A 13,751-nucleotide genomic window follows, 5' to 3' on the forward strand; every position below is an offset into this window, starting at 1 on the left:
CAATTTGGCCCGGGCACTGACGAAAAAGTGGCCCACATTAAGGGGGCGTGGCCTACATTTAAGGGGCGTGGCCTACATGTAAGGGGCGTGGCCTATATTTAAGGGGCGTGGCCCACATTCGAGGGGCATGCCCTTTCATGAAACACCATTTGGTTACTCTTTGAGGTCTAATTTGTAGACAAATATTTAGTAAATTAAGCTTTTAAAGCTTACAGAGCAAGTAACATTGGTAAAGACTAGGAGCACTGCAGTTCAGATAACTGAATACTTACTTGCAGTCTTAACGCCCTGCACAATGTCGTTGGATACTCTTTCCTAACCAGCTATGTCCTAGACTCTAATCATCACATAAACCAGAAATCTAGTACAAAGTCAAGGAGAAAGGGTAAGACTGGAATCTCTGGGAATAGAACATGTAATAACAAAAGTAAGAATTCACAAACGAGGAAAAGGCAGTCTGGGGTGTAAAGAATGCTGAAAAAATGTATCTGTACAATCTAGTCATACATTTATTTCACAGTCAGCAGGTGATGTCTATATACAAAAAACACAGTTTTATTCATATCTGTTGCTGCCTTAAAGTCTGGGCCATGGGGAGACTGAGGATTACTCAATCAAAAGATCCTGCAGCAATGCACTTTTTTTTGCAACGAAGTCAATAATGTCATCAGTTTTCAACTGAGACAGCACATTCCATTCAACTGACATGAGCATAAAGGCTTCAAGGTTTTCCTGACCAATTTGGTTTCTTAGGCGGGTTTTGATGCACTTCAGTTTGGAAAAACTTCTCTCACAGGCTACTTGTGTACAGGATAAGGTCAAGACATATTTGTATGCCAAATACAAATGCCGATAGGCACTGCTGAAAAGAAGGTATTTTTTCAAGATAGAGTAACAACAGACAGCACAGTCACGGCAAGTATTGCACTTTGTTGGCCCAGCCTCAGGTTTTTTGTCAAATTCTTCTACTTGAAGTGGTTTGTCTTCATTAATCTGGTCTTCTCTGTCGTACTCTTCAGGTAGTGTCCTTTTTAAATTTGACCATTTAGCAGCAAAATCCTGAAGTTCTTCCTGCAAAGTCTGCACATTTATTGAGCTATCTATGTTTTGCAACAAGGAGCAAAGTCTCACAAGAGCATTACCTGGGAGAGTCTGATTGAAGTTCTTTGGGTCTAGGCATGCTATATCTGCTGCCAAAGTGAAGTGTGTCTTGAAACGAGTGGTCAGACTTTGAATAACTTGGTCCATTACTGTATTATGCACCCCAATACGAAATAGATCTTTAGCTAGGGTTATAGGCTCATCCTTTGTGCTCATCCCAGGCATCTTTTTAAAGGACAATCTCCCTTCTGGAAGTGTTGTTTGTACTTCTTGGTCACAGTTCCTTTCTGCTAAACCTTTGTTGGCCCACTCTGAAAATGTTGTGGCAGCAGAGTACACAGCATCAAAATTGCGGGAATCTGTGGCAAGGAGTTTTACAGTGTCTGACACCATTCTCTGTGCTTGCAGGATTTCCATTCCACTTGTTTGGAGATACTTAGACAGTGGTGTGGTTGAAGCGAAAATGCGAAGATACAATTGGGCTGTTAGGACTGTTTGAAATTTACATAGTCCCTCAGCAAATTGTAAGGCTTGGCACCGTACATTTGGAATAAATCTAAGATTGTCAGATGAAATCTTATGAAGGACTTTGACCAAATCAATAAACATAGCATTGGCAGGGTTATTGAAAGAGCCAAAAACTTTCTTGAGAGCAGCATCTTTTGCCCACCATCTTGTTTCTCCAATGATCTGGACTGTCCGGCTATCCTTTGCCAGCTCACGCCACACATCCATCCGCTTATATGACTCCCGGAGAAAGACTGCACAAGAGTGTAGCAGTCCAAAGAGAGAGGTGGACGCTGTAGATGCTTGGGTCACCTCAATAAGGACAAGGTTTAACACATGTGCATAACACCAGACGTGTATGTGATTTGGAGATTCTTTGCTTAGCCAAGTACTGAGTCCATTGTACTGGCCTTGCATGTTGGAAGCACCATCAGTCGAATTTCCAATGCACTTAGCTATGTCAAGACCATTTTGTTGAATTGCAGTTTGTACCAACTCGAACAATCCTTTTCCAGTTGACAAAGTGCAATTTCTGACTGCTATTAGGCGTTCATGTACAGTGTCTGTGACATATCGGATGATAATGGAACACTGGTCAGTAATACTTATATCTTGAGTTGAGTCTATCTGGATTGAGTACATACCTGCATCGTTTATTTCTTTAGCAATGTGTCTTTTTATCAGTTTGGAAATTGTTTCTATTACATAACCAATTGTGGTCTTTGACATGAATGTCACAGATGCACCACGACCACCTTTCTGTTTTGCTTTGGAAGTGAGAGACTCAATGTGTTGTTTAAGAGGTTGGTCATATTTTGACAGCAGAAGGATGAGCTCCAGAAAGTTCCCATGATCCATTAAATCATTATCCAACTCAGACACAGACTCTGATTTCCCCCGATAGCTAAGCCCCCTTTTACCAATCAGTTTAATAACTTCAACCACACGCTGCAATATTTCTCTCCTCTTTCTGACTTGTACTGCACGAGTTGTCTGCCGAGAGAAGAGGAGAGTGGTTATGTCAACTCCAGAAATTGTCATCATATACGAATCAGTGCATCTTTTGTGGAATTGGGATGCCTCATGCTCTGTAATGCGCATGTACACGTGCCTAAAGTTTTTCACCCCTCGAATAAAAGGCCCACTTTCTTCACATTTGCTAAATGCCAAGCAAACTGTGCAAAAGAAAGCTTTTTGGATTTTTGAAAAGCTTAACCAGTGTCGCGTACTCCCATCTTTCCTCATGAATGCCAACTGCCCATTGAACTGTTGACTTTTGGAAGATTGGATTGGGTGATAGTGAAAGAATGCAGAAAGCTGGTCATGCGTTGGCCGTTGAAAGTAAAGGTCAACTAACTGTGTCTGGTCCTTTCCTTGAGTATCCGTCTTATCTTGGATCCCAGCTTCTGGCAAATGTAATAAGATGGATGCAGATCTCCCTGACACAGTAGATTTGGTTTCTTTGTCTGCTGGAGTGGCCTTTGCACTAGATTCGGTTGCTTCATCCACATTTGTTCCAAGTATTGCAGAAGTACTGATTTGTAAGTCCTGCTCGCCAGTGACACCTTTAGTTGCATCAATAGACAGGACTCCTGCTTCCTCTGACATATCTGCCATTCTTTCACAATCATGTTCTTCTATCATTTGCTTGCAAGTGGAGTCTTCTGTCAAAGTAATGGCCAAAACATTTGCACCTAAAGAGAGAGGACCCGCTGCTGTAGTACAGGCATTGTGATACAGCTTTTTGGTCTGCGTTGTAAACATGTTGAAAATGTTCTTGTTTTCTTTCACTTCTTCTTCAAGCCATCTTCTTTTCTTCTCTCGTAATTTTTCAGCACCCCCTTTTCTTTTCCTCTGTTCCACTTCTTTGCCTAGACAACATAAAACATCCTGTTTGTGTCATTCATTCACACAGGAGAAGGTTTTGTACAGCACCCATACAGATGTCATGTATTTCGAGTTCTTCATATGTGATGAAGAAAGAGGTCGGAAAGTGAAATAAAACAATTGCCTAGGATCACATGATCTGATTAAGATACGAAACCAGTATTAATGCCAAGTTGTTGGTATCACATTGTGCATTATGAATACTATGAAATGTTATCTTAGGGCAAGCTTAGACTCTCCCAGAATAACAAAAAGAACATAGAAGTAGAATGGTGCACTCAGCAAGAGGTGCCGAATGACTTAGGGGTCAGAGCGCAGCCTCCACAGCATAAGACAACCAGACAGTGAAGCACTAAGGGGAATGAAATGGAAATGTTGTATCGGAAAAGCTGTGTTAAAAATATGGACATGTTTTTATAAAGTGTCCTCTTTAATTATCATGGTCCCTTTGCAGAATCATAAAGCATGAACAAATGGTTATTTTTTATAATTTTCTTACCATTTGACAGTTTTATGTAGTGTAAATTCAGCCCAAGACAAAGGCTATTTGAGTTCTATTCATGAGTACCAATTACAGTACACATGATCTGATTTTTTATTTAAGGGCCTGGGCGAGGAAGTGATCTGCCCAGAATCACAGGCTGTTGAGCAGACCCTGGGATTCAAACTTGAATCCCCATCTCTGCAACTCTGGCGTTAGGCCACCTATGCCTATGCAAAGATAAGGAATGAAAGTGGGAGGATACTGTTCTTGCGCAGGACACAGGCCCAAGGTGACAATGGCCTACATGCTGAGCAACTAAAAAAACAGCAAGGCCCCTTTCTGTCACAAAATTATTCAAGAACTTCAGTGCAGGAGCACCTGAAAAGAAGGGAAGCCCCTGCTATTACTAACCTACTTAGCTCAAGAGCACATGAACAGCAGTATGGCCCCTGCAATTAGTAAATTAATCAACCCTCCCCAGCCCTCCAGGCCCCAGGGCAATGTCTTGGCAGGGGAGCACAATGGTAGACAGGGGAAGGCTGAGGTGAAGATGGTGGGAGTTCAAAACATCACCTAGCCCCCACAGCCAGACCCATTCTTCCTCGCCCACTGTGCCCTGAATCTGAGGGGCTGTGGGCGAGGTGTTAAGATTAACACCGTTTCTCGGCTGCGTGGGCCCCAGGGGGGCCGAGGTGGAAATGGCTCAAGGCCTGAGCAACACCTGGCCCCCAGGGAGGCCGATTTTCACAGACAATCACCGCTCCCCAGCCCACCCTTGGCGTGATTGCTTTTCAGGGGCAGGGGGTGAAGTGAGGCCACAGCTAATAATCTCTGCATGGCACACAGTGAAGCGCTTTCATTTCTGTCTCTGTTTCCGTGCGCTCTGTGGGCCGTTTTTATCTCCCCTTCCCAAGTTCACAGAGAGCAGATAGCAGAGAGCACTCTCTGTGAACTGAAAAAGGGGAGAAAAAAACCGGCCCACAGAGGGCACTGAGACAACGGCCCTTCGGCCGTTTCCCGAATGCCCGCCTTGCCAATCCGACCCTGCCTCCCACGTAAAAAGACAGTGCATAGACAGTAGACACACCGACTTGGACACACAGAAAAAGCACACATATAGACATGATCACACATGGCGCAGGCATATATCCAAGGTCTAACATGCATATCCACAACACACAGACATAGTCAGACACAGTAACTAGACACGGGTGACATAAATGTGGGCGTCACAAATGATTCAAGAAATTGCTTGAAAATACCCCCTCAAACACCGGACGCTCCCACAAATGCACCTTAAATCTCAGACTTTCATCCCGAGCCGAGTAGTAGCTTTGTATTTGTACATTGCCCTATTTAAAGGTGTCGGGGAATACTCACAGTGTGATTCTATATGGATGTGGCCACAAGGTAAACAAGCTTGCATTGCAAATGCACGTGAGATATCAGCATTTATATACTGGGCAACAAGAGAATGGAAAAATGCCTGGACATAGTTAAAGGAGAGAAATACTCACATAGCCCACCTCCGCTCTTAGTAACACTTTTTCATTTTAACAAAGAAATAGCAATGGCGTCTCTCCCCTATGCCAGCAGGCAGCCAACCGCATTTGAGTGTGATGTCACCGAAATGTCTCACAAGCTCCGCCAATAACATTAAAGTGATCGGCAATAGACTGAACTTACAATATAGTTGCCATAAACCTGGACTGTTAAGAATGTCATAAAAATTCAAGAACATAATTCCTTGTGATTTATCTACTTTGCATATGTCTGTTTGGATCATTTTCACAATACTTCTACAAATCGAAAGCGCAGCAGAGGTAAAGCACGTGTGGAGCTGAGGCAGGGAAACACCAGAAGAAGAAAAGTAGTCTCTAAACAAAGTCATAAGCACCTAAAGCATAAGGATATAGTACTTGGGCGGGGCAGCATTTGAAATAACCGGAAACGAAGAGGAGGGACAAATAGGGAGGATTGCCCATTGGCAAACAAGTATTTGTAAAGGACACTTACAGAGACCAATAAAAAGCATTCACCAAGCAATGGGCGGAGTTCAACTCCTAAAGCATAAACAACAGGTCACTAAGCAACAGCGCAATGGCTGTTTGCTCGACCAAAAAAGGGATGCTTGTGATGTGTACGACCGGACTGAGGTTACATGTACACACTTGCATGATATGGAAATCATTGAGGATCAGAGCATTGCATCTACACCTGTCACTGATACTTATTTATACAATTAGCCTGTCTCATACCTGTTGTATATCAGAATGTTTGATTACTGGTCTACCCCAGACCTACAACAGGCTGAAATGGAAAATTCTATATTTGGACAATGTGATGTGGCCAACTACTCTTTCCACCATTGTTCCCTGTCTTCTCATGTGCTCAATTTTTGTAGCATTGTGGCAAGGTAAGCTGCTTAATGACATATAAGTACTCACATGCTTCAAGTAGATGACTACAGCATGAACCTTGAATATGTAGCTATGGAAAAACATCAGAATATGTTGTGCATTGCAGCTGACATCTGAGTGACTTTTGTCTAAGCGCTGTGAAGGGACTGAAGGGCTGTCATCCTGATAATCACCGGAGCAGCCCAGGGCTCTTGAGGCACTGCAAAGTGCTGTGAGGAAAAAGTGCAGTGTGCCTGTGGAGTCACCGCCACCGCCAGGGGGCTAAGTGTGCTGGAAAGTGCAAGAGCTGTGGAGGAGAGGAAGTGCTGTTGCCCAGGACTCACCGCCGCCACCCGGGACCTTAACTGAACTGCACGCGTTGTGTTCCCGGAATCACCGTCACTGGCCCGGGCTGAGTGCCTCATTAAAAACACCCCCGCATCGCTTTGTGTGGAGAACTGCATTTGGCTGCTGATCGGCTTGAAAACTCCCCAACATCACCGCTTCCAGCCCCGAGTCCGCAAGGGGTTAACTATTACCAGTGGGGAAGCCGTGCGGAAGCCAGGCGCCGTCTGGCAACCGGGACTCCAATGAGGCGCGCCCTGCTGGTGTCAGCATCTAGCCGGGGATACCGTGATCGGGGCTGGAAGGACTGTCCCGTGTCTCCCTCGTGCAGTGCATCGGGGATTGAGCGTCCCAGAGAACTGAGGGGCCCGCACCGGCACCATCACCCGCCTTTCCCAGTACTGTGGGGGCTATTTGAAACTTATTGTTGACCGGCCGGGCGTACGGAAACCTCCATGTTGAGACCGGGCTTGTTCACATGAACTGCTTCGCTCTGAGGGACATTCCTGCTAAAAGCAGACTGCGGGCCGGGGACGGTGCGACCATTCTTCGAATTACCAGGGGCAATTTAAAACGTAATCTCTGCCTTGGCGCAATGTGATTCTTTTAGGGTCTAGTCACCTCATCACCACAGCCTTTAAAGCGCATTGCCCATTCTGCATTAAAAGGAAGACCGAACAACAGTATATCCGCTACGCGCCTTCTTGTCTAGGGATCTTTCGGCAGAGTGAAAGTGACACAGGCTGATACAGACTGTGAACGTGTTTAAACTATGCTTCTTAAGGGACTGTTCTACCCTGGATGCAGAGTGCCTCATACTCATAACTCCTGGGAACAGTGTTTAATCTACTGCAGGTGACTGGGGAGATACAGACCCCACAAGCTCAATTTTGTGACAAACATACAGAGAGCCTTATAAAGACCCTTTTTGGCCCTGGAAACCTTTTACTGTGCATGGAATATACTTGCCATATTTTTGGATCTTGCCGAAGATGTAGATAAAGATACCTTTGTTTTCATATAAACATCTGGTGTAGTGTCTTTTTGTGTGTGCTTTACCGTGTCAGGGTGGATGTGTGCTGCACAATCACTTTACACATTGCCTCATGCGTGCCTACCTGCCTCGTGCCAAGCTACCTTGTCAGAATCAGAGGTCCCTATTTGAACCAGGGTGCTGTCAAGACCTCCGTCTCCATTGTAAGCTCATTCAGAAAACCAAGCAAGAAGAATCGACTATTCAGAATCAAGTCCAGATATCCGCGGTGGCGAAGAAACCATCAAGTTACTTTGTTGTTTGCCAAACGATGTATGACTAAGATGAGTGGTCTGATATTAAATAATGGCCGTCAAAGATGGACGCGGCTAAAAATGACAAGCTGGTCTAGTCTTTTTGACCGCGCGCACAGTGGCCGTAACGAAGCGCACGTTCAACTAACAAACTGCGCACTTCAACTTTCAAGTTCCAGCGAGCGCCGCGTTTTTCCTGACGACCTCAGTCAAGCCGAAAACTCCTGTTCAAAACTCTTGCCGGTGAAGAATTAACGCATGCGCAACGAGGGAAAAGCAAGCGAGGTATTCCGGTGTTCCGTTTAGCGTCTGCTAGACACACCGGTTGTGAATTTTGTGTGACTTTTTGGTGCATCTCGTACTCCTTGTTCAGAGACAAATTTATTGTCATTGAGAACTCCGTAGTGTACGTACTATCAGTGTTCTTCCAAGCCTCCTTAGTTTACTCATAGTTAGGTGTTCACAGATATCTGAAGTACAAGAAATTTTAATTTTCCTACAGTTGAATTCATTCCAGCTATCGCCTGTCAGTCGAAAGGTAACAAGAGATACATTGTGTGCATTTGAGTCCATTATAAGCTGTTGGATAGTGTCTTAATAATACTGTGTTACACAGGTTCAGGCGAATTAATATTCAAGCAATCACTACGAAGGAGAAGTTTTAGCCCAGGTTCTGAGGGTAAGAGATTTCTAAATTAAAGTCAGAGTAATAGAGTATTTAGTGGAATTGTGGTTACATGTTCTGTTTATCTGCAGGTACTTACTATTACGCCCACAAGAACCAAGGTGACGACGATGACAGTTTACTGAAGGTTGTCACCCGCTGTCTATAGCGGGCTCTCTCTCTCTTATCCACTTCCCCTTTCCCCCCTGCTTCAGGGGTTACCTTGAGTATCTTTCGGGTGGCCCTTGGGGCGGAGGGGCGTTGGGATCTACGCCGACTCCTGTGGTTCCTGGCCTTCGTGACAGATTGAAGTGCCTTTAACCACCTGAGTCAACATGGCCGAGGTCATAGATCTCAAATCCTTAGCGGGAATCTTAGATGGGTTACAGAACCAACTCACACAAACAGCGGAGGAGAAGAGAGTCCTTAGAGATCAGGTGAAAAAATCTCAGCAACAAACGCATCATTTGCAGCAAAAAATGGAACAAATTCTCGCAGGTACTACTCCTTTGCCAGCTCAGGATCTTACACATAGTTCAGCGACCGAGGTAGCAACTCAGGTAGTGCATTCAGTAGCTCCCATCATTCCCTTAGCCAATCCAGAAAGATTTAACGGGGATCCTCATAAGGCTCAGATTTTTATCACCCAGTGCGCTTTACATTTTCTGTGCAGACCAGTGGTCTTTGAGGAGGACCAAGCCAAAGTCGCATTCATGCTGTCCTATTTGAGTTTTGATGCTGCCGCCTGGTCCATGCCATCAGTCTCCTGTAATGATGCTGCCTTGTACGATTTTGAACTTTTCAAGAAAGAGTTCTTAAGAATATTTGACCGAAGAACCGCTAATCAAGCCACCGATAATGAATTATTGGACCTCAAACAAGGGAATCAAGAATCAGTAGCCTACATTGCTCAATTCAATAAATTAATCGTAGAGACTGATTGGCCCGATAGTAAACGCTCGGCAATATTCTATCGGGGCCTAAAGGATGAATTAAAGGATGCACTAGCGCAGATTTCTAAGCGACCGCAGGATATTTCGGAGTTGATAGATTTGGTTCTGCAGATCGAACATCGGCAGTTCGAGAGGTGGTCAGAGAAGAAGAAGGAATACAGAACATTTGTACCCGTCTTGATCGAATCAAGCCTGAAGGAAGTAAACTGGAAGTTAGCTCCGTGGACGAACCCATGCAAATTGGTTCTATTAGGGGCCCACTAAAGAAGACAAAGAGAAGCGGAGAACCAACAATTTGTGTTTGTACTGTGGTGGTTCTGGTTACTTTGTAAGGGAATGTCAGAAAAAAACGAAGATGAATCAAGGGTTAAAAGACAGATCCCATCAGTGAACGGAGTTGCCCAGATGGGATGTTCTGAAGAGTCAACTCAAGGACAACAACAGTTGATCAACACACTACAGTCAGCAGCGCCTCATTTGACTGTTTCTTTCTCTGTAAGGTTCGGAATGCAAGAAATCAAGAAAGTCTCCGTCATGATTGACTCCGGTGCTACTGTTAATTTTTGCGACATGAAGTACGCTCAAGAGGTTGGAGTCAAGGCCATTCGGAAGAAGCACATAGAGGTGGTGAAGGCTGTAGATGGCACCAATTTGACTTCCGGTCCTATAGTCGAAGAAACTGAAACCTTGGAACTGGAAGAACTACAGGGACATCGAGAATATATTAGATTTAATCTGATCGATGCACCACAATTCCAATTGATTTTGGGATTACCGTGGTTGACGGAGCACAATCCTGTCATTGACTGGGAGAGGAGAACAGTTAAAATGACCTTAGAGTACTGTCAAAATAATTGTTGTTCCAAGTTAAAACCAAAGTCTGAAGGGTCTCCAGCTACAGAATTGGCTCAGTTTCCAGTAAACATTTGCATTGTCGATTTGCAGGTAATTCCTGAGGAGTATCAGGACCTCGCAAGTGTGTTCGACAAGAAGAATGCGGAAAAGCTTCCGCCTCACAGAGAGTATGACTGTAAGATTGAGTTGGAGGCTGGGGCAGTCTTACCTTGTAGCCTCATATATGCGCTAACAGAGGCTGAGAACACATACTTAAAGGACTATTTGGATGAATACACGAAGATAGGATTTATACGTCCGTCTCAGTCACCTGTGTTGTTGCCTCTATTTTTCCGACCCAAGAAAGATGGAACCTTGCGCACATGCATTGATTACAGAGCATTAAACCAGGTCACTGTCAAGAACCGGTACCCATTGCCGCTTATCTCTCAACTGTTGGATCAGGTAAAAGGGGCCAAAATCTATACAAAGCTAGACTTACGAGGGGCCTACCATTTGGTAAGAGTTGCAGAGGGAGATGAGTGGAAAACAGCCTTCCGGACGAAGTACGGATTATTTGAATATCAAGTAATGCCCTATGGGTTGAGCAACGCTCCAGCAGCGTTCCAGAATTTCGTCAATGATGTCGTTCGGGAGTTTCTGGACCGCATAGCCGTGGTGTATATCGATGACATATTGATATATTCAGATTGTTTGGAAGATCATGTCAAGCATGTGAGGGCCATTCTACAGAGATTGCTGGAAACCCATCTTTTTCTCAAGCTTGAGAAGTGTTCATTTCATGCAGAGAAGGTGGAGTTTCTGGGGTTTGTTCTGTCTGCTGATGGCGTATCGATGGATAATTCAAAGGTTCAAGCCATACAGGATTGGCCGTCCCCAAAAAGCGTGAAGGAAATACAAAGCTTTATTGGTTTCGCCAATTTTTATCGAAGATTCATTCCTAACTTTTCCACCAAGGTTGCACCTATCACTCAATTGTTAAAGAAAGGGAAAAAGTTTGATTGGTCTCCAGAAGCAGAGTTGTCCTTTCGAACCTTGAAAAAGGCCTTCATCACTGCACCAATTCTAATGCACCCAGATCCAGATCAACCTTTCTTTGTGGAAACTGATGCGTCAGAGTTTGCAACTGGTGGGGTGTTATCCCAGTGAGACAAACAAACTGGCCAACTCCACCCAGTCGCATACCGGTCCAGGAAACTGTCGGACCCAGAATACAACTATTCCATTGCAGACAAAGAACTGTTAGCGGCCAAGGATGCTTTTCAAGACTGGCGACATTATCTTCTTGGGGCGAAACATACAGTAACTGTATTCATGGATCATCGCAACTTGCAATTTTTGAAATCTGCAAAAACCCTGACCCCACGACAATTAAGATGGTCGCTGTACTTTTCAGAGTTTGATTTTGTGATAACCTACAAACCTGGTGCAAAAAATGGCAAGGCCGAAGCTCTGTCGTGAATGAACTCTTTTGATGAAGTTCATGTACCAGCCCCCGAGCCAATCGTGCCCTTGGATAAAATTATAGGAACTATCCATTTGGAAGAATTTGCAAAAGAAATACAAAATACTTGTTCTTCGGATGAGTTAAAGCGTGGACAGACTGGGAATGAAAAGACTCTTGTTAATGGCTTGCCTTACTACGAAGGGAAGCTGTACCTGCCAACTAAAGCAATGCAAGAGAAGGCAATGAGAGGTTGTCGTGACAACCGTTTGGCTGGTAATAAGGGAGTGAAGAAAACTACTGATTTGATCAAGAGGCATTTTTGGTGGCCTGGCATGGCAGCTCATATAGGGCAGTATGTATCGACGTGCAAATTATGCATTGAGGGAAAACCTAGCCGTCAAGCTCCTCGAGGTTTGCTACAACCCATGCCAAACGCCCCTTATCCCTGGCACACAGTATCCTTAGATTTAATTGTCGACTTGCCATCCAGTCAGGGTAACACAGTGATTTTGGTACTGGTGGATTCGTTTTCAAAAATGGGCCATTTTATCCCTTTCAAATCAGTACCCACAGCCATGCAGCTAGTATAAGCATTTAATCAACATATCATTCGGATTCATGGGATCCCTCAGGTAATCACATCTGACCGTGGCACCCAATTTATGTCAAAGTTTTGGAAAACATTCATGCACAATTTAGGGGGCGATTCACGATATTCAACCAGTTATCATCCTGAGACCGATGGTCAGACAGAGAGGCTGAACCAAGAGTTGGAGCAATATTTGCGCCTCTATTTGTTAGAACAGGTTTGTAACTGGTCTGACTTATTGTGGACCACGGAATTTGCTTATAACAATGCGGTGCACAATTCCACTGGTTACACCCCTTTTTATCTGAATTCAGGCCGTCACCCAAAGATGATTGTGGGCAGCCAGAATAACAATGTACCTGCTGTTACAAGTGAGTTAAGAGAATTGAGAAGGTCCCATGAGAAGGCTATAAAAAATCTAATTAAAGCTAAGGCATCATACAAGGTCCAGGCAGAGAAGAAAAGGGGTTGAGTAGAAAGTAGGGGAGCAGGTGTGGTTGTCCACAAAACATTTACGGTTAAAAGGGAATAGGAAATTCCAACCTAGATTCATTGGCCTGTTTAAAATCTTGAAGATTATAAACCCCGTGGTAGTTAAAATCCATTTGCCAAACTCATTAAAAATCCATCCCACATTTCATGTATCCCTACTAAAAAAGAATCCAGAGAATGTTAGATTCAAGCCAACCCCCCAACCAGTAATGGTAGAGTCAGGAGAGGAATTTGAGGTTAGTAGAATCTTAGATTCTAGAGTGATAAAAAACAAACTGTTCTATTTGGTCGAATGGAAGGGGTTTGGTCCAGATGAAAGGTCTTGGGAGCCTTCCTCTCGCATTCATGCCCCAAGATTGGTTCAGAATTTCCATAAAGCACATCCTAAGAAGCCCAAGTTGGGAGAACCCCCTTTGGAGGGAGGTACTGTCAAGACCTCTGTCTCCATTGTAAGCTCATTCAGAAAACCAAGCAAGAAGAATCGACTATTCAGAATAAAGTCCAGATATCCTCAGTGGTGGAGAAACCATCGAGTTACTCCGTTGTTTGCCAAATAATGTATGACTTAAATGAGTGGTCTGACATTAAATAATGGCCGTCAAAGATGGACGCGGCTAAAAACGACAAGCCGGTCTAGTCTTTTTGGCTGTAACGAAGCGCACGTTCAACTAACGAACTGCGCACTTCAACTGTCAACTTCCAGCGAGCGCCACGTTTTTCCTGACGACCTCAGTCAAGCTG

The 13,751-nt window shown here is 44.3% G+C and overlaps 1 protein-coding gene across 1 annotated transcript; it reads right to left on the reverse strand.

Annotated features, from left to right (window-relative positions):
- Positions 1–606: 606 nt before the first annotated feature.
- LOC147688773 (zinc finger MYM-type protein 1-like) lies at positions 607–3,372 on the reverse strand. The gene has a single exon (XM_086939824.1). It carries the CDS (start codon positions 3,370–3,372, stop codon positions 607–609), a length of 2,766 nt encoding a protein of 921 aa, XP_086795950.1.
- Between the last annotated feature and the right edge of the window lie 10,379 nt (positions 3,373–13,751).

The sequence above is a fragment of the Lissotriton vulgaris genome, chromosome 10 (assembly GCF_964263255.1).
Source record: "Lissotriton vulgaris chromosome 10, aLisVul1.2, whole genome shotgun sequence".
Taxonomy (NCBI): Eukaryota; Metazoa; Chordata; class Amphibia; order Caudata; family Salamandridae; genus Lissotriton; species Lissotriton vulgaris.